The sequence below is a fragment of the Chiloscyllium punctatum genome, chromosome 14 (assembly GCF_047496795.1).
Source record: "Chiloscyllium punctatum isolate Juve2018m chromosome 14, sChiPun1.3, whole genome shotgun sequence".
Classification (NCBI taxonomy): Eukaryota; Metazoa; Chordata; class Chondrichthyes; order Orectolobiformes; family Hemiscylliidae; genus Chiloscyllium; species Chiloscyllium punctatum.
The window spans coordinates 20,833,671-20,855,622 of NC_092752.1; the positions used below are offsets into that span (position 1 = coordinate 20,833,671).

The 21,952-nt window shown below is 39.5% G+C and overlaps 1 protein-coding gene across 5 annotated transcripts in view; it reads right to left on the reverse strand.

Moving 5' to 3' along the window:
* Positions 1-4,628: 4,628 nt before the first annotated feature.
* LOC140485661 (serine/threonine-protein phosphatase 2A 55 kDa regulatory subunit B gamma isoform) overlaps positions 4,629-21,952 on the reverse strand; it is a 337,293-nt gene continuing 319,969 nt past the window's right edge. For 4 of the 5 annotated variants that reach the window (XM_072584052.1, XM_072584050.1, XM_072584051.1 and 1 more), the window contains one exon: positions 4,629-7,549. In XM_072584052.1, the coding sequence (XP_072440153.1) occupies positions 7,258-7,549 (292 nt within the window). In that variant the 3' untranslated portion in view covers positions 4,629-7,257. The remainder of the gene's footprint in view (positions 7,550-21,952) is intronic. The other variant, XM_072584054.1, reaches the window with a different exon arrangement.

A 21,952-nucleotide genomic window follows, 5' to 3' on the forward strand; every position in this document is an offset into this window, starting at 1 on the left:
TTTCAGAGCACAATTGAGTCTCAACCAATGGGTCTGTTTGAGAGTCTGGAGTCACATGCAGGCCAGACTGGGTGAGGATGGCAAATTTCCTTCCTTAAAAGGATATTAGTGAACCAGATGGGTTTTTCTGACAAACAACAATGATTTCATGGTCATCAGTAGATTAATTCCAGATTTTTAAAAAATTGATTCAAATTCCACCATCTGCTGTGGCAGGATTCAAAACTGTGGCCCCAGAATATTATCAGAGTGTCTGATTAATAGTCTAGCGATAATACCACTTGGCCATCACTTTCCCTTAGCACTGTTAAAATCTTATATGAAAGGTTATAGTTGGATAGATAGATCCCACCATAAAAGTTTCAAAAAAGGTATTTTCTGTTTATCTTTAAAAACTTCCATATTGTTCTTAATTAAATTCTGACTGATAATTAAGATCTTAATGTATTAATACATGCACCATTTAAAGCTCTTCAGAGACATAAAATACTCACAAGTACAACTGCTTCCTAATACTTGAATCACATTCGCAATAATAATCTTATTATTTTATCCATTAGGATGCATGTCAAAATTGGAATGTAATTCTTCAAACACCATGATGTGGTGTTTCTCGAATACACAGAAACTGGTTCTTTGTTTCCTGTGGTGGAAGGACTCTGGGATATAGTGAAGCAGTCAATTATCAGTTTAATGATTACATATCCTGAGCTGTTATCATCTCGTGTGGACATTGTCCAAGGGAAGATTAAGAATAATTTTATTGTTGTTTCAAGGGTAAGTTCCAAATGACTAATTCAAAGCCAAGTGTGGCATCAAGAAGGCTGAACAAAACTGTAGTCAATGGGAATCAGGAAAATTCTCTCCACTGGTTGGAGTCATACCTGGCATATAGGAAGATGGTTGTGATTGTTGGAGGTCAGTCATCTCAGCTCCAGGACATCTCTGGAGGAGTTCCTCAGGTTAGTGTCCTTGACCTAACCACCTTCAGCTGCTCCATCCTAATGTCAGATATGGTGATGTTTACTGATAATTATTCAATGTTCAGCACCATTTGCGATTCCTCAGATACTGAAGTCGTCTATGTCCAAATACAACAAGAGCTGGACAATATCCACATGAAAAGTGGCAACTAATATTTGTGTCTGAGAAGTACCATGCATTCACCATTTCCAACCAGAAAGAATTTAACTATCACATCTTGAATTCACCACCTCCTGAATCTCCAAACCCTGTCCACTATCAACAAGGCACATGTCAAGAATACTCCCCTCTAGCTCAGAAGAATGCAGCTCCAACACTCAAGAAGCTTGATGCCAACTGGGACCAGTCTGCTTGATTGGTACTACACCAATATCCACTCCTTCCTCCACCAACGTTCAATAGTAGCATGTACCATCTACAAAATGCACTGTAGAAATTCTCCAAGGCTTCTCCAATGTTCCAAGACGACTACCATGTAGAAGGTAAAGGGCAGCAGATACATGGAGACATCACGGCCTCCAAGTTCCACTCCAAGCTACACATATTCTGACTTGGCAATATATTGCTGTCCTTCATTGTTATTGAGGCAGAGTCCTGAAACTCTCTCCTTAACGGCATTGTGGGTCAACCTACAGCACATATAGACCGCAGTGGTTCAAGACAACATCTCAGCACTACCTTCTCCAGGCCAACAAAGGATGGGCAACCACATCCCATGAACAAATTAAAAAGAAAAACAAGTTTGTCATACTGAACATTATAATGTAGATTAATTGCTGCTCATAGTATGGTCTCAAAAAGTGCTGACAAAGTAACAGTGGGCCAATATCACTTGTTTTTATTTATGAGTAAATGCCACAGCAACTTCAGGGGAGTGATGAAGTGGGCAATACTATTGGTAGGGTTTGCAGTGCAGCAACATATGTATACTGGAAACTATATATATTAATACACAGGGCACTGTTCTTTACGGACAGGAAGAACATGCTTTAAACTATTTAATTAAGGAAATACTCAGTTTCCTGGCCTGGTCTTCAGATCCCTGATGCCTTATGGAGAGCACCACATTGTTTCCATCTCCCACTTCTAGCAATAAGCATACCAATGCATCAACTTTGAACAGTTGGTCTAATCTGTCTTTACTGGTCATCCTTCGCAATTTTTGGGTCATCATATTAAGCAGGTCAGTGTGGACCACCATTAATGTATGATATCTTAAATTTGTAATATCTTGGTGTTCCCCTTTCGTGTGTGGAGTGGAGGACAGATTACCTACCCATAGCAAATTCTCTTAAACTTTCAAACGATAGTATACACCACAAACAAACCCTTTGGTCCACAAAATGCTATACAAGTCTTTTTTGGGGGAGGGGGAAAATGGTGCTTAAGCGGTTAACTAGTTTCATTAACAAATGAATTGAAATGATAAAGATCCTCACAGGCAGGTGAACCACCATGTGTCAAACTGCTATCTACACCCACATAACATGTTCCACGTCTGGTCAATATAGGTTTATCTAAAATCCTCTCAGGTTAGGCTACTATTTGTCCAACATGCTATCCTCATTTTCTAGTGTAAACATAGACACAAAGTAATCCTTCCATATGTCTGCCATTTCGCAATTTTTATGTACATTATCATTGGTGGTTTTAAGTGGCTGATATTGCGCTTAAAAACAGTTTTCCTAATATGATTACACATGGTTTGTGTCTTGATTTTGCCAATCCAAGTTATTTCAGTCATTGAAAAAGTACTGTCGTTGGTTTGTTACCAATGCATAAATTAATGGACACCTCTCTCATATAAATAAATATGCATCAGCTTATGTAGATTTACAGTCCTTTTTCCTTTAGAAACTCAGCTTATTTTGGTGTCTTCATTAGCTGAATTTCTGTGATGATAGACTTGGACCACTTATGTTTCACATATGCTTTTGAACAGGTTAATGACTGAAGTACAAATCAATAATTTGGTTTATCATATATACAGCATTTTCTGCCCTTTGCTGGACAATGAATGGTACAGAGCTAACTCCTGCTGATTTCAATAAATATAGTTCAAGTTGACCTGCAGGTTGATGTAACTGTGCTAAGAAAGCAACTACATATTCACTCTTCTTAGTCAGAAGTTGCGCAACACCAGGTGATAGTACAACAGGTTTATTTGAAATCACAAGAGTTGGAAGCACTGCTCCTTCATCAGGTGAAGTGACAAAAACTTGTAATTTATAATAAACCTGTTGGACTATATGCTGTCATGTGACTTCAGGCTTTGTTTCCTCCCCAATCCAACACTGTCACTTCACATCATTCTTGTATTGATCAGTCTTACAAAATATCAATTTTTATATTGCATTTTGCTGAGAAGGAAGAATTATTTAAGGTTCTCTTGGCCTCATCATAACCAGCATCATTTTCAGCATCAAATTCCATGTTCTCAATACCTATGGCAAGTATTCTACTTGTAATACTCTCTTTGTGCATAGCATTTGTAACATGAAAATCAATATCAAAATGGCATGACTAACCATTTCATTATTTCTTCTACTTGAACAGTCTGAATCAAAACTTAATATAGCTTAAACAAAGGTTTAGCCCGCAGCTCTCAGCAAGCAGGAACCCCTCCCCCACCCTCTCCAACTGCAGCAGAGGCATCCGCAGCCGCCCCGGGGGACCTACCTACAGTGGCGAGCCTTGTGGAAATCATCTCCAAACTGGATGCGAAGGTCGACGCTTTTATTGAAGAATCCCGAAGTCAATGGGACTACTCTCGGCCGCGCTGCAAAAGCACGACTGAGACATTAAGGAAATCGAGCGCCAAGTTGGAGGGGCAGAGCTAAAGGCCGCAACCTCCGAAACTACAGCACAATCGGCCGTGGATCAGGTCCAGACCTTAGAGAACCACAATCCATATAAATGTCATACCAGAATTGATATGTTTTTTGCCCCCTCGAATTTTTTAAATTCCATATCATCCTGTAAAATAGGACCTTTGGTTATTAACTAATTTCAAACATCCGCCTGTAATCTTGGCGAGAATGTAGTTTATTAGTGATATCACTAAGCTTGTAATCTAGAAACCCAGTCTAAAGCTCTGGAGACACAGGTACAATTATCATCAATGGATATAAAACTCCACTTAGTTCTGCTAATGTGCTCTAGTGAGGACAGTCTGTCACCCTTACCTGGTCTCATATAGGACTCTCGGTGAACAGCTACATGGTTGATTCATAACTGTTCTCTGAAATGGTCTAGTAAAATAAGTCAAGGGCATTTAGGATGGGTACCAAATGCTGACCGTACCAGTTTTTCCCTAATCCCATGAAAGTACATACTCTGAAAGGAAATTTCAAGTTCTAATCCTTGTGTTCTAATCCCTCTGTAATCCTCTCTTCACTACTCTATTTCCTTTGCCTCACAATTAGTGGCCATAATAACAATCATCTTGTTCCCAAGCTTAAATTAATTTATCTTCTACACCTTGCCATTCCTCCAACAGAAAACATCCAGATTCCCAACTTGCACTTTATGGAACAACAAAGCTATGCTCTAGTCCTTTGCAACCATCCCAAAGCAAATAATGACATTTTCATTTTACAGGTTATACATTTTAAAAAAAAAATAACCATTTCCAGTTTCTGTCAATATTTCCTTGTAAAGGAATCATAAGTGCAAACGTAATTTTAAATATAAATTTCATAATATGGGAAAGACATTCATAAAGGAGAAATAGTACAGAAGATAAGGGAACAGAAAACATTTACCTTGTACATCAACACAACTGAAGCAAGGCATTTGGGAGAGTTTACAGCTCCTCTCAATTGTGAGAAAACATTGTGTACAAGAAGAAACAGTTTCAGTCGCATTAGGAGCAGGTTTGTGGCAATCAAGATACAAAAGAGTACAATTTCATGCTACAAATTGTCATCAAGAATAAAATGTCTGATTTTCTGTATTAATGCCCTTCAAAAACAAATATTATGGACATATATTTTGGAATTTGGGCCAACAGACTTCTAGATACTCATGATTAAAGAATATGTGCTAAAAGCATGCATCTCAAGTCAGCAAAGTCCACCATCATGCAATGAAACAATGCAAAGACTGATATTAGATTTTATTTAAAAACCTGACAATAACAAACCTGATAACCTTTCCCTCTTTGACAAACATTTTTACCAACTTTACATCAAAAGTAAAAAGTATTCGTCAGGATATAGTTAAGGAACGGGTCCCTTAGGCAGCCCCTTTCCTAGCAAATTTCAAAGTGTGCCTTTAAAATATCTCTGGATGAAGATATACATTATTATCCTCTGCAGGTTTGCATTTTGACATTCAGTACATTTAGCTTACATTTTTCTTTAGTTCACATTTTCCTTCAAGACATTCCCTCAGGAAGTCAAACATCTGCGTTAGGGTGTAGTTTTCAATGAAGCTGCTCACTGAGTTTGAGAAAAGCAACTCTAATGATATTCAAATATTCTGAATCTTCAAACATTCATTGCATTTCCCAACACTGTTTACCATACTAAAACTGTACTGGGCTTTATAAATTAAAGCTAATTTTCCAGATGAACAGATCATCTTTCACAAATTTGAGCAGGATCTCTCTTAATTCAATGAATGATCACAACGTTGGTCAAACACATGTGTTTGAAGTACTCCCTTCCTTGTTCTTAGACACAAAATTTGGGTTATTGGGAAATACAGCAAAAAATGAGCAACATAAATGTTCTCAGGACATTCATAAGCCCAAAAGCAATCAGAGTAAGAAGTAAAGAGTGTCGGATTGTAAAGGTTGCATCACTAAATTGTTTTGACCCCTGAAGTACATCCAAGAAATCCTTAACCTGCAAAAAACACAAGAAACCAACAATTGCCAACATACATGACAGGTACTCCAAAGGCAGGATGTCTTCTGATTCTTTTTTTATTTCAAATACCAGAAAAACAAACCTGTTCAACATTACCTTCCTGTTGTCTTCAACCTCACAAATCAATGATTTTATTAGCAATGTTCTAATTAATGATGTGATATATTTTTACACTCTGTAAACATTATGCTGTACATTCCAAGTAAATTGTTAAAGGCTAGCTCAAATTTTGCAACAGGCCAGAAACAATGCATCACCATAAATGGTTATAAAAGAATCCACCTTTTCCTTAATTTGTGCAATTTTCCGTTCTATGGCTCTATTTGGCACGCTGATATCAAACTGGGTTGGACATTCTATTTTATCTATGTTGAAGAATTTCTAATGAGAGGCTTTTTTTTAAATTTGGAAGATATTCTTTGAAAAAAAAAGTTGCATAACCTTGCTGTTTGTTTACAGTGGCAGTGCTGGGCTATGAACCATCTTCCCCACTTTGCAGCCAGTAACCATGTCAAAAGGTTTCAGGGGAGGTGCAAAATTGCTTAGACTCAATGATAGGCTTACAACATCATACAGAATATGCACTTTCATCCTAATTTCAGAAGAGTTCGCTACTCTGCACTGCGACAATTGTTAGCGGTATGTACGTCAAATTGCCAAGTTACTATCAATTGCATCAAACTTGATTGCAGTTGTAAGTATTTTTGCCACTGCTTTATGTAAGCTCCGACTCATTTAGCTTCCAACAATTCTTAAAAATCGTAAAAGGAAAGTGGGACTTTTTCCCAGGCCAAGGCAGTGGCAACAGAAGAACAGCTGAACCCACTTGAGTTGTCTAATAACAGGGTGATCCAATTTGAAAAAAGCATTGCATACATTTGATTAGCAGTACATTAAAATTGCAGTTTGGGCAGGCTGACACAGCAAACAAAGACAGTAGCTTTTTACCTTTCAGGTGCCTGTTGAAGCTATTTACTGACGCAAGGCCAACTGAATCCACCATAAAGATGGGAAATGAATCAGGAATGAATAGGTAGTCAGATCTCAAGTTAACTGTTCTATTTGTGTCTTTGTGTACAAATTCAGAGATCCTCGGTGCAAAGTTTCAAGCCAGCAGTAAAAGTTCTACGATGCCTGAAACATTTTTAAAAAGTGACCGACTGGAGAAGAGGTGAAACTGTGTTGATGGTTGCCACATGTGCCCTTCTGTGTTTCCATTCTGCAGTGCTGAGCTCACCCCTGGTGACTGACAAAAAACAATTCTTACTGACAAGTGATATGCACTAACGAGAAACCACACTCCACAATTCCACTAAAGATGAATACAACCTTGTGAAGATCATTGGCAGAAAGGTCAGAAAAAAGGCCGGTTTATAATTACACCAAGGTATTTATAAATCTAGTGCATCTCCGAGTTCACTTTATCCTGAAATATGTAGAGATTGTTTGTCGCTGCTACAGCTATTATGTTCTCTGTTGGATGCCAAGCCATGTGCAGGATCTTCTTGTTAAAGTCTAAACTGTCAACACTAATTTCATCCTTTCGCCTCTTGCCTCCTGTGCAGACTTTTCGTGGCTTGAGCACTGCTCGTGGCTTGCTGTTCTCCCGGGAAGCTTCCAGTGTGACATCTCGTTTTGTGTTGCGGTCAAACATCCTGAAGAAATTATTGTAGGCCCCAGTCATAATAACACTGAATAAAAAAAGACATTGAAACTTTAGTGAAAGGAAATGTATAGTAGATAGTTAATCATAAAAGTTCTCCTGTCAGTTTTCCATAGTTCAAGGTCAGAAGTCACACGACACCACACTCGGAAAGGTTATAATTTCAAATAAACCTGTTGGACTATAACCTGCTGGTGTGTGACTTCTGACCTTGTCCACCCCAGTTCATACACTGGCATCTCCATTCCATAAATCAGTCTGAATTATATTCATGAATGCTCGTGTTCACAAAATTCAAAGCCAAAAGCCAAGTTGAATTTAACAGCAGTTAGATTTTCAAACACCAACACATATTTGTCATTTCTTTCCAGCTGCAAACTTTGATCTGGAAAGCATCTACTTCACATCCAGATTAAAGGGAGGTGACAACGTAGTGGTAATATCACTGGATTAATTCAGAATACTGGGTTACTATTCTAAGAATTTGGGTATCAATCCCACAATGCGATTGTGAAATCAGAATTCAATTAAACTCTGGAATAAAAAACAGATATGAAATAAAATATATTGTCACAAAAACCTACATTTTTGTTCTTTAGGGAAGGGCTAATGTCCTTTAAGAAATCTAAATCCATATCTAGTCTGGCCTACAAGTAATTCCAGATCCAGAGCAATGTGACTGACTCCGAACTGTCCTCTGGACAATTAGTGATGGATAATCAATGCTGGCCTCCAGTGAAGGATTTAAAGAGAAATACCTCCAATGTACCTAATACTATAATAGGGCACTATAATACCCAGAATAGTGATAAACAACTTTATACCTTCAAATATTGAATACCCCTATAATCTTATTTTAAACATTGTGTTCAATGCCACCAATTGAAATGGGCTCTACCTTCAGTTTTACGAGGAGAGAACAATACTTGTTTCAATCCGACAGACAAGGCCAAAGTAATCATGTTTCACAAATCCGATGTTATATCCACACTGTAGCAACTGCTCCCATGATAGCTGGTGTATGGATTCCAATCAGGTATTTATCATTTATATTACCTGGCTCAAATTACTGTTCTCTGCCATGCAGAGTACAGGGTTCCCTCCTTGAGATGTACTTTCTTTAAGAAATTAGTCAGTAGCCTCCATGTTAAAGATTTCAGAAAATCTCAAAACATTTTAAAATCTCCAGCAGAATCAAGTAACACTGTGCACTTTTTAAAACCCAGTTTCTTACTGTACTGAGTGTGCCATATAGAGTTAAGCCACCTCCATTGGGTCTTATATTGCTATGATCTGCAGTCAGATCCAAACTCCAGATTTATTTTGTAATGTATAGATAGATGCAAAGGAAAAACATATTTAAAGAAAAATACTTTAAATGTTTTATCACCTTTCAATGTGAAGATGAAATTAACATTGTAGTTAATAACACAGGCAAATATGAATGAACACTGTTTATAAACCACTTCGTTTTGCTTTGTAAAAAAGCATTTGAAATCACATTATTCACAGGAAAGAAATTCATGCTGTAGTGCAGGTAACTCTCTAGTGGGTTGCTACCACTTACAGGTTCCACCAACAGGTTTGCCCTCAACATACAACACACAGAGCCATACCGCACGGAAACAGACTCTTTGGTCCAACTCATCCATGCCAACCAGATATCGTAACATAATCAAATGCCATTTGCCAGCACTTGGCCCATATCCCTCTAAAGCCTTCCTATTCATGTACCCATCCAGATGCCTTTTAAATGCTGTAATTGTACCAGCCTCCATTCCTTCATTCCATACACAAACCAGACATCGACTCTAATATCACAGCTGAAGTCCTCTGTTGAGAGAATAATTTTGTTACCCTTTTAAAAAAAGGTATTTGAAAAACTTTTGAAAAGCTAGAGACAGTAGAATGTCTGACAATTCACTAAACTTATTATTTCCAAACGAATAATTTAAATTAGGGTTAAATTCAGGAACGTTGACAAACTCAAAACATTGCATACTAAGGGCTTCCAGGGAACAGAAGTGTGTCATTGAGGCATGTTCATTTAACCCTCCCTGAAGGCAGCCAAAGTTCTTACTTTGATACATTATGTGTTTCATACAGGAACAAATGGATGGAATATATTCATCTCCTATCCTGTTGGCATAGCTGCTGTTTAATCTTTACCTACTGTTATGCAAATAATGCTTTCTCTCCTCCAATCATTAGAGTCATAGAGATGTACAGCATGGAAACAGACCCTTCGGTCCAACCTGTCCAGGCCAACCAGATATCCCAACCCAATCTAGTCCCACCTGCCAGCACCCAGCCCATATCCCTCCAAACCCTTCCTATTCATAGACCCATCCAAATGCCTCTTAAATGTTGCAATTGTACCAGCCTCCACTGCATCCTCTGGCATCTCATTCTATACACGTACCACCCTCTGCGTGAAAAAGTTGCCCCTTAGGTCTCTTTTATATCTTTCCCCTCTCACCCTAAACCTATGCTCTCCAGTTCTGGACTCCCCGATCCCAGGGAAAAGACTTTGTCTATTTATCCTATCCATACCCCTCATAATTTTGTAAACCTCTATAAGGTCACCCCTCAGCCTCCGACGCTCCAGGGAAAACAGCCCCAGCCTGTTCAGCCTCTCCCTATAGCTCGAATCCTCCAACCCTGGCAACATCCTTGTAAATCTTTTCTGAAACCTTTGAAGTTTCACAACATCTTTCTGATAGGAAGGAGACCAGAATTGCACGCAATATTCCAACAGTGGCCTAACCAATGTTGTGTACAGCTGCAACATGACATCCCAACTCCTGTACTCAATACTCTGACCATTAAAGGAAAGCATACCAAACGCCTTCTTCACTATCCTATCTACCTGCAACTCCACTTTCAAGGAGCTATGATCTTGCACTCCAAGGTGTCTTTGTTTAGCAACACTCCCTAGAACCTTACCATTAAGTGTATAAGTCCTGCTAAGATTTGCTTTCCCAAAATGCAGCACCTCGCATTTATCTGAATTAAACTCCATCTGCCACTTCTCAGCCTATTGGCCCATCTGGTCCAGATCCTGTTGTAATCTGAGGTAACCCTCTTCGCTGTCCACTACACCTCCAATTTTGGTGTCATCTACAAGCTTACTAACTGTACCTCTTATGCTCACATCCAAATCATTCATGAAAATGACAAAAAGTAGAGGACCCAGCACTGATCCTTGTGGCACTCCACTGGTCACAGGCCTCCAGTCTGAAAAACAACCCTCCACCACCACCCTCTGTCTTCTACCTTTGAGCCAGTTTTGTATCCAAGTGGCTAGTTCTCCCTGTATTCCGTGTAATCTAACATGACGAACCAGTCTCCCATGGGGAACCTTGTCAAACGCCTTACTGAAGTCCATATAGATCACATCTACTGCTCTGCCCTCATCAATCCTCTTTGTTACTTCTTCAAAAAACTCAATCAAGTTTGTGAGACATGACTTCCCACGCACAAAGCCATGTTGACTATCCCTAATCAGTCCTTGCCTTTCCAAATACATATACATTCTGTCCCTCAGGATTCCCTCCAACAACTTGCCCACCACTGAGGTCAGGCTCACCGGTCTATAGTTCCCTGGCTTGTCTTTACTGCCCTTCTTAAACAGTGGCACCACGTTTGCCAACCTCCAGTCTTCCGGCACCTCACATGTGACTATCGATGATACAAATATCTCAGCAAAGGGCCCAGCAATCACTTCTCTAGCTTCCCACAGAGTTCTCGGGTACACCTGATCAGGTTCTGGGGATTTATCCACCTTTAATCATTTCAAGACATCCAGCACTTCCTCCTCTGTAATCTGGACATTTCGCAAGATGTCACCATCTATTTCCCTACAGTTTATATCTTCCATATCCTTTTCCACAGTAAATACTGATGCAAAATATTCATTTAGTATCTCCCCCATTTTCTGTGGCTCCACACAAAAGCCGCCTTGCTGCTCATTGTCGCAACAAAAACACTCCACTCCTTGTTACAGTAGCAAACGTAAATCTATCTTAAATCTAACCTACCATTCCTCACTGTGAAGACGACATGTTCAATTCACTTCACATCTTAAACTAATTCTGCCTTCCTGTAATAAAATGTGTAAATTCACATTTATGAGCATGAGCTGGGACTTCTTTTCCCTGATGTATTGGAGGCTGAGGGGTGGCCTTATGGAGGTTTGTACAATCATGAGGGCCATTTATAAGGTGAACAGTCAAGGTTGCTCCCCCACCCCAAGTGCACAGGAGTCCAAAACTAGAGGGCATAATTGAAGGTGAGAGGGGAGAAATTTAACAGGGAGCGGAGCTGCAACTTTTCCCCACATGGAGGGTCATATGTGCGTGGAATGAGCTGCCAGAGGAAGTAGTAAAGGCAGGTACAATTACAACATTTAAAAGACATTTGGATAGGTACATGAATTGGAAAGGTTAAGAGGGATATGGACCAAACACAGGCAAACGGGATTAGTTCAGTTTTAGAAATCTGATTGACATTGATGAGTTGGACCGAAGGGTCTGTTTCTGTGCTGTATGACTTGGTCACTCTATATTCTGCATCCTGAAAGTAGGCTGCAATGTTGAACAATGCAGGAGTTCCACAACAGCGGTTAAAAATTCCTCACCAATTCCAAAAAAAATGTAGTTAAGATTTGGAGATGCCGGTGTTGGACTGGGGTGTACAAAGTTAAAAATCACACACCAGGTAATAGTCCAACAGGTTTAATTGGAAGCACTAGCTTTCGGAGCAACCACCTGATGAAGGAGCTACGCTCCGAAAGCTAGTGCTTCCAATTAAACCTGTTGGACTATAATCTGGTGTTGTGTGATTTTTAACTTTTAAAAAAATGTAGAACCATTTAAAAAGCTCATTCATTGCCACATTTTGCAAGGATAGCATCTAGTCTATTTCTCTGTTGAGACAATCCTGGGCAGTAAAAGAAATTGCAGGGACTGAAGACTGTGTAGTGGGTGGCAGGCTCAGGCTTTCAGAACTTCGATATCCTATTCAAAATTTACTTGAGGATTTTTGGAAAAAAATTGCACTTTAATTGTTCAAACTTTATTTTTAGCATATTGATCAGGTTGAAGTAATGCCTTTGCAATTGATGCTTGTGGTAATGGCAAATGGTTAGGCTCAGGTCCTAGCTCCATCTTGTTCTGATGTTACTTCTTTTGCACATGCTCAGTAACAATTCTTTGAATAAAGATGACCATTTATTCTGCACCATCTGACTGGTTTGTGTGGTCAGACTCTGCCTAACTTCAGTGTATTTCTTTATGGGAGAGATCCTCAGTGACTCACTGCTACTTATGCCTTATTCCAATCCCAGATCATAAATCAATTTCAGGTATTTAGAATTAAATTTATATTACATTGTGATAATATAAAATAAGCCTCAGACTTACTAATACCTGATAGTATTAGCATCATGTAATAGAAATAACAGAACTATAAACATTGCTTGGTGTGGGAAAATAAATTGCTTTTCAAAATAATGTTAAGTAATTCAAACTAATCCTGATCATGCCGAAGTTCTTCAAGCTTCTGAATTACACTGGTTTACACCCAACCCCAGCAAACAGAAAGGTCGTAACAGATATTTGATTTCTCTTGTATGACTAAACATTTTCAGAAATTAGGTGCAGGTTACTATTCATGAACAGAACAATCTTAAACAGATTTCTTCCCTTCATGTGCACATTGAAAAAAAAAATCACTTCTCCCCCAGTAAATCACAGAGGATGACTAAGAAAAACTGTTCCCTTAAGGCCAGTCAGATCCATAACTACATCAGATGAAAATGAAATACAATCGACTATAATAACCGAAGTAAAGATTCCTGGCTATGATACTCCTCTTTAAAACTTTAATGTTCAGTAACGATAGAAAAGAGACTGTATTGTATATCACCAGATTACTAAAAGTAAGCACATAATTCCATGCTATGATCAATGTCCTCTCACTCCTCTTAAAAGGACTCTTGTATGTAATTTCTAACCTTACTTTAGTTGGAGTGCAAAAACATGAAATGACATTTTGTTGAATTGTAACCAGTTAATTCTGTTTACGAGAGATGAGATGTTTACGAAAAAGAAGTCAATCATTTGAAATAACTTTGAATCATAGAATCCCTACAGTGTAGAAGCAGGCCATTTGACCCATCCAGTCCAAACCACTCCTCCAAAGAGCATCCCACCCAGACCCAATCCCTCCAACTATATCTCTGTAACCCTGCATTTCCCATGGCTAAACCACTTAGCCTGCACATCCCTGAATACTATGATAGGTTCAGCATGGCTAATCCACCTAACCTGCATGTTTGGACTGTAGGAGGAAACTGGAGCACCGAAGGAAACCCAGACAGACACAGGAGAATGCGCAAACTCCAAACAGACAGTCGCCTGAGATTTAACAAAATCTGCATTACCTTTTTCTTTGGTCTCCCTTTGAGTTATGAATACAATAATAATGGTACATGAAAACATGACCCTGAAGGCAAATAATCAGCACATAGTTCACAAAACCAAGTGCCATAATGTAAAAGATACCATCACTTAGCAACAAAAACAATAACCTTTACTTTTGCCTAATCAGCACTTCACAACATGTTAACACCAGTCTTAGAACTGAATGAGGATACAAAACAATAGTAAAATACTCTATCTATCCACACACCACCTTGATAGTCTGCATCTATTATGTTTTGAATATCATGAATACTATGTTGGGAATTTTATCCCACTGATATTTTCTCTCAGAATTTCACAATGAGACTCATTTTGTCAATCAGAATGGCAGCTAACCTCTGCAGAATCAAACATTGTGTTATCACATTGCAGAACGAAGACAGCTCAGGGTACATTATCAGCAAAAAAAATCTAGTTTTATTTACAATTTGGATTAATGAATAATAATTTTTTGCCCATTTCAAAACACTAATGGCACAAATCCCAACTACACACCAAACCATGATTGTGAATGCGTGTCAAAGGGATCCAATTCCATTTAAAAAGCAGGTTTAATTTGCTTAAGGAACTAGAAGTGGTTGAAAAGCCACTTGCATTGACAATTCACTTTTCAGCCCATTGTTCCTCAGAGTTTAGATTAAAAATAACAATTTTACTGTCTACAGCTTGAATACATTAAATTACTCTTTATCACTTCCTCAATTGAACAACCATTCGTTTGTTTGAAAAATGGGGCAAATGTCAAACTGCTGGAGTACAACAGAATGACCAAGAAACTGGCATACAAAATAAAAATCCAATTAATTTTTATTTCCAAAGAGAGAGAGAGGAAGGGGTGGGGGGGGAGGGGGGAAAGAGACAGGGATTTTTCTAAATTAAGTAAGTGTACAGATGGACGGGAAGGCAAACTTTGCTGACTTCTCATTGTAAACAACTTGGGAAATGCATGGTCTTGATTTTGTTTTAGAAATTCTTGCTCACTACTTTATAGGGGACAGTTCTCCATTTACAGGGGCACATGCAGTGTGAGCAGAGCAAGAGATTCAATAGGTAGAATATTATGCTGAACTGCTCACATTGGCTTGGAAACTCGTTTGTTTGATCAGTAGGTTATATGTCTTGACTCTTTAATTCAGCCACGGCATTAACTGTCCCTTCTGGGTTTCCCAGAGTGTGGTTCTAATGACAACTGCACTTCTTCAATGAAGGATCTCTACTGAAAAGGATCATGAGAAGGAGTCTGAACATCTGTCTAGAAGCTCAGTTGTGAAGACTTTTGCAGGCAAGTAAATTGAAGCAAGATGTGAAATGGTTGTCCTTTCTGTTCTTGGATTCATCTCCAGATGTTATGCTGGAAATATTTATATCTAGTAAGGATCTGCTGTTTTCTCAGGAAGTAAAAATAAAAACATACAGATAGAAGTGGCTGAGGAAGGTGAGGCAGTGGTCAAGATGTAAAGAAATTGGGCTAGTAAACACAGGCTAATTTCCTGAGGATGTGTGTTAAATCCCATTTGAATTTAAATGCAATGGAAATCTGAAATAAAAAGCTGGTAAAATGGCTATGTAACCACTGTTAATTGTCATAAAAACCCATCTGGTTCATGCATGTCCTTCAGGGAAAAGAATCCCCAGACCTACACGTGATTCCAGAACCCAGGAAATTAGGGATGGGCAATAAAATCCAAAGGTCTGCAGGTTCAGCGGACTGGCCAATAAAATCCAAAGATGTGCAAGTTAGGTGGATTGGCCATGCTAAATTGCTAGAAGGCAGTGGGGTCCGCAGATGCTGGAGATCAGAGTTGAGAGTACATTCCTGGAAAAGCACAGCAGGTCAGGCAGCATCCGAGCAGCAGGAAAATCAATGTTTGGGACCGGAGCCCTTCATCATGCTAAATTGCTTCGCAGTATTCAGAGATTTGCAGGCTTGATGGAATGGCCATGGTATGTGCAGGGTTGGGAGGATGGAAAGGGGACTGGGTGGGATGCTGTTCGGAGGGTCAGTGAGGACTCAATAGACTGAGTGCCCTCCTTCTGCACTGCAGGGATTCTAAATGCTGGCCAGCAATGCCCACGTCCCATGAATGAACAAAAGGAAAGTGAGTAGTGAGACTGTTCCCTGGGAAACAGCTCTCCAGGAGGTTGTAAAGCCATCAGAGGGTAGGAATCCAAAATTGTTCTCCATATTTCTCAGATCAGTTACTTTGGAACCCAACTTACTTCTGTCTGGTGGTGTCTCCCATCCCCTCTGAACAGACAGCACTCACACTCATTGCCATCTCACAATCACTCTCCACATGGGTTGCCCTTCCCTTATCTCTACGTAATCTTCGCTTCCCCTGTCAGAAGGGAGCATTGAAATGCTGAGAACTAGCGTGGAGGTGCCTCCAGCAAGAGCCTCAATGGCAGCTACTGGTACTGGGTGCCCTCTGAAGTGGTCTTGTTCCACAAAGCTTTAGATGTTAGCAATGACCTGCTGTGAACGTCTGAGGCACTGGAGAGTCAGTCCCTATCTTGATAGACTTGCTTCCTTGGATCTGGATATCAGTGTCCCCTCTGTCTGTCCTGAAGCATGACAGCTGGCTGAGGAGAAGAAAGTAAGTGCAGCTTCTATTGCTGGTGACACTTCTCACAGTGGTAATGTCCAGGTGTCTGGTCATAGGTGCAAGGCAGAGCTGTAGAAGCAGCTCCTGTGCCACAATGATGGTTGACAGCAAAGAGCAGATTGAGATGAATGAAGTCCAAATCAGAGGGCTTGATGTCCAAGGTGCAGCTGGTCAAAAAACTACTACCCACAGAGAAACAGGCAAATGCTGCCAACATGAAGCAGCCATTGGCAATCACCGAATCAACAGCGCAGTTAATTGTGAAGTTGGGAATGCAGAAAACCATTAAGTTCCTAAAGAATACAAATTTCTGGCTACAATTCCTTAAACAAGAGAAACATCAGTCTTAATCAATGCTGTTATGAGGAGACACTAAATGTTTCTCAGTAGAGAAGAAGAATTAAAGATAATTTGTTTTCTCACTGCTCGTTATTTAATCCTGATTTCAGGGGAAATGTATCTGTGAATGACTTAATCCAGTTTCCTTACCCTGGGTACTATATACGGAGATATTAATGGAGAAGCAGGGAGGGGAGGCAGGGATGGGGACGATCTGACTAAATGGGGGAAGCGAAGGCTCAGTTAAATTTAACGGCAATTCTTCATTTATAATGCTGTCCTTTTGCTTCTCATTCTGTAGCCAGTGAAGTGATGGAATGCCAGATAAATAAACCAGCAGAAGGATGCCTTTGCAGGTAAGCAGAGGTAGTTGGGAAGTAACCTGCAGATTGAGATGGGAGTGCGATTGGTGACTGCAGCCTGATCTAAAGGCCGGCTGTGATCAGCAAAAGCTTCCTTGCGGGGCCAGGGGAGTGCCCATGTCCCTCCATCAACTGTGGCTCAATTGGCAGCACTCCAGTCTCCAAATCAAAGAATTCTGGATTCAAATCCCACTCCAGAGGTTGAGCACAAAAAATCATGGCTGACATTCCAATGCAGAACTGAGAAAGGAGTGAGTTGTCCCCAGGGTTCTGACTAATATGTACTTCACAATCAACATTGCAAAAGTTAACGGATTATCTGGACATTATCATAGAATTCAAGTAGTGCAGATATAGAGAACATCGACAATAAAACCAAATTCTAAATACAATGTTATTTGTAGGAGTTCACTGCGAGCAAATTGGCTGTCACATTTCCTATATTACAGCAGTGGTAAAAACAATGACTGCAGATGCTGGAAACCAGAAACTAGAGTAGAGTTGCCATGGGTCTAATCTAGACTATATTACAGCAGTGCCTATGCTTCAAAGATCCTGAGGACATTTGGTGGTTCTGAAAGGCTCCTTATAAAACAAAAGGCTTTTTTTTGCTCCTGGTCCACAAGAAATGGTATAAGAACACTCCAGAACCAACTGTTTTCATCTCTATTTTGTTGCTGATTTCCTGAACTCTGGGAAGCACACCTGGTTAAATTTACATTTATTTCAGTCACCTGATTGTGCTGCGTAAAAAGGTTAGTGAAGTGTCCTGCCTCACTAAGACTGAACACGTAACTACTGTAAAGATGGTATAAAATCATGTTTATCATTCTTCCGTATTTGACCTTTTGCCTTTTATTTTTGGGTGGGGGAGGGATTGTGGATTAATATCAAAGTCTATAATTCTGTCAGTGGGATGAAACAGCTGCATTTCCTCATATAAACGCAGAGTCAAATCACTGATGCTTGCATTGATCCGTCCAAAATCTATGATAATTAAGAACTAGTTTTAAAACAGCCAAACATTAGACAAGAATGAAACTAGATTGTACTTGTTAATAAATAACAAGTAAATAGTGAGATAGTAATAAAGCAAGACTTCCTGAAGCATCCCAATGACCTTTCAATGGTGTAAGAGATGAACAGAATTTAAGCAATAACACATTAATCTGGATAATTAAGGTTATAGTAAGATAATACAGCAGCTAAATTAACCATACCATAATCTTCACATCTTTCACAAAGTGTTAATATTAAATATTAAACTCTTTGACCAAATGTCTGCTCTTTTAACTTTTGACTGCCAGTTGGTTGTAATACATCAGTTCAGTAAACTTATCTTTTCTATAATTGCTTTCTATATTTAACAGTAACCCAATTTTCTACAATTCTAATTTGGTGATAAATAAACAGCAGTGATGGGTTTCCTGTACCATCAGTGCAGCAGCGTTAGATTAACATTACAGCAGCTCGTATCTATGCCCAGATGATGAATGTATCCCTCATGTGTCCGATATAAATCACTTCTTGAGATCTATATTCAGTCAGTTGATTACAGTTAGAGTACATAAATCAAATTCTAATCACAATTGCTACGGACTTATTTAATATGATCTTTTCCCTCATAGTTCAGTCAGCAGCAGTTAATGGACTCTTGGACTCAGTTGTTCTCATATTTCTACACCTATATATTTTCTTCTTCTCTTGGCACTCTCCCTCCCTGTTATACACATCTAGTGACCTTGAAAGATGTCTCTGCCATACCTGGATCAACAATTAATCCTGACTGATCGATTTGCCTTCTGCAACAACAGAGCTCTTTTGCAATTTGCTTTTGCTAAATGTGTACATTTAATGTTGTTAAAGACTGTAAATATCCGCTTGAAATTAATGCAAAGATTCTTGTAATGTGTTGTGGCTTATTGGAAACAAAAAAACCCTCTGTTTTTTACCATTGTGTCTTTTCAAATAATTGTTTCCACTAGTGTCCTGGTCAGTCTCAGCCTCCTGTGAGATGGCGGAACTTTTGAGCAAAACAAAAGGCCAATTTCATGGAATTCATCAGATAATCTATGGTTAAACAGCCAAATAAATGCAAGCCATGGCAAACCTGGGATAGACAAATACCAACGTGAGATATTTTGGACTGAGGTTCGGTGGATTGATCAAGCACTGATCACATTTTTCAGAAACCAAAAAGAGGGTAAAGAAGCGTCACATACGCACAGTTACCAGAGTCAGACTATCAAGATGGTCCCATTGGAAAGTAGATCAGTCAAAGTCAGATCAGATCAAATTGACCTGCAGTCAATCTAAACTGAGAACCCAGGGGAGAAGTGATATTTTGTAAAATTGCATTGCATTTCAAGTTTTCAGCTTCCTCTTGCTAACAAAAGCTGTTGGAAATGTTTAAGTGCTTTCTTGAACATAACAATGGTACTGCAAATCATAACTTTTGATTAATTTCACAGTACCCTTTTTTAAAGATTCACTCATGGGATTTCAGCATTGCTGGCTGGGATGGAGGTAGTGAGCTACCTACTTGAAACATTGCTGTAGGTAGACCCACATTATTAGAGAGGGGATTTCTAGGATTTTGACCTAACAGCACTGAAGGAATGGTGATGGTTAGGGTAAAGGTGAGGATATTTCCAAATCAGGATGGTGTGGTTAGGAGGGGAACTTTAGAGAGGCTGGTGTTCCCATGTCACTGTAGCCCTTGCCCTTCTACATGGTTGTGGTTGTGGGTTTGTAAGGTGCAACCTACAGAGCGGTTTTGGTGAATTTGTGCATTGCATCTTGTTGACGGTGCATGCTGCTGCTACAATGGGTATCAGTAGTGGAGAGAGTAGGTGTTTGTAAAGGTGGTGCCAATTAAGTGACTGCTTTGTCCTGAGTGATGTCAAGTTTCTTCAGTGTTGTTGGAGCTACACCCATCCAGGCAAGTGGGGGGTATTCCATTACACTCCTTCCTTGTGCATTGTAAATGTAGTTCCTCTCAAGATAGTTACAAGACTGTTGGAAATAAAATAGATAGCAATTTTAATATATTTACATATTTTTGTGTTACAGGCATTTAGAAATATTTACTGCTGCTTTGGTTTATTCCGGGCATTTGAGAATGTAAATTAGCACAAGACAGATGCTTATAAGATTTAAAATGACCTTTTTAATCATTTTCATTAACCATGGAATAGTTAATTCAACAACTGAATAAAAGCTCAGTGCAAAAATCACTGATGACTGTTTATAAGTTGTTTCCTCCTCCAAGTTCTTTACTTGTTTTATCTAAAGGGCAAACTAGACCCCACAACAACACAGAAACGGTGTAGTTTGAAGCAGGTCGGGATGACTTTTCAGGACAGCAGCCGAGAACTGCTCTCCAACTTTACTGTAGCATCAGGCTGGGCTCTGGTTCTATGTTCAGGCTACATTCACCAAAAATACTTCGTACTGAAGCCAAAATTGTGGTGTATTCTTTGCAGCAAAACAGCATACCATAATTCAGCATGGTTCAGATATTTTTTATACTGATGAAAATTGCAGCTTTCAACTATTCAGGGATACATTACAATTTAGAAAGTCTATTTTGAATCCAGAGTATTTCCTAACACAAAAAAAGGAATTCACCCATTATCTGGAAAAACTACCGCATTCAATCTCAACATACAATGCTGCCCCAGTGACAACGAAAGCCAAAGGGATTTAGCAAGCCATCACTTAACTCTGGGATTATTTTAAAATAAAATGCAACAAGCTTGCATTGTGAAATTAAAACCATTACAATGTCCAGGAAATATTATGGTCCTATCTCATCATCAGCCTGTTATCCATAAACCTGGAAGGAGAAGAGAAAGAGACAAGCAATGGAAATGAACTCCCTACACGCTGTCTCTATCCTAGCTGAACCTCTTTTGTTTTAAAAAAAACGTTTCATGCTTCTATGTGTCTGCAGCACGGTTTCCCCTGAGCTGTACAGCCACACCAAGCTTCCATGCATTGCCAAGCAGCGTGTCAACATGTTGACTCCAGACTCGGAAATCAATGTTGCACATGACACTCAAACCTCCATGCACCTGAAAGAAATGAGATGCTCTGGTTCACTTGGTAGAACTCTCACCTCAGAATCACTGGGTTCTTGGCTCAAGTCTCACTCAAGGGTTTCAGTGCAAACATTAATGTTGAGATGCCAGTGCGTTGAAGTTGTTGTCTTTTGGATGAAAAGTTAAAGTGAGGTCCCATCTACATGCTTGGGTACATTTACAAGATCCTACGGCATGATGCTGAAGAGAAGCCGATGAGTTATCTCTGGTTAAATAACCGCAGAGATGTCAGTATCCCGTCATCAAGTTACCCTTTATCTGCATGTGCACAGTACATGGACTCTGGCCAGCTAGTCCAGAGCCAGTTCCTGGAGCGATAAGACTCAGGCTCCTGTTTATATCTGGCAGCCAGGGCTCCCTGACTGGCCCAGGTTAACACCCCAATCAGGGAACTGAGATCCACCTGACCAACCTCATTCCAATCACTACACATGGTGTTCCAGACAATATTTATCCCTGATCACAAACATCCAAATTATGGTTATCATCATATTGCTGTTTGTGTGAGTTTGCTGTACTCCCCAATTAGCCAACAC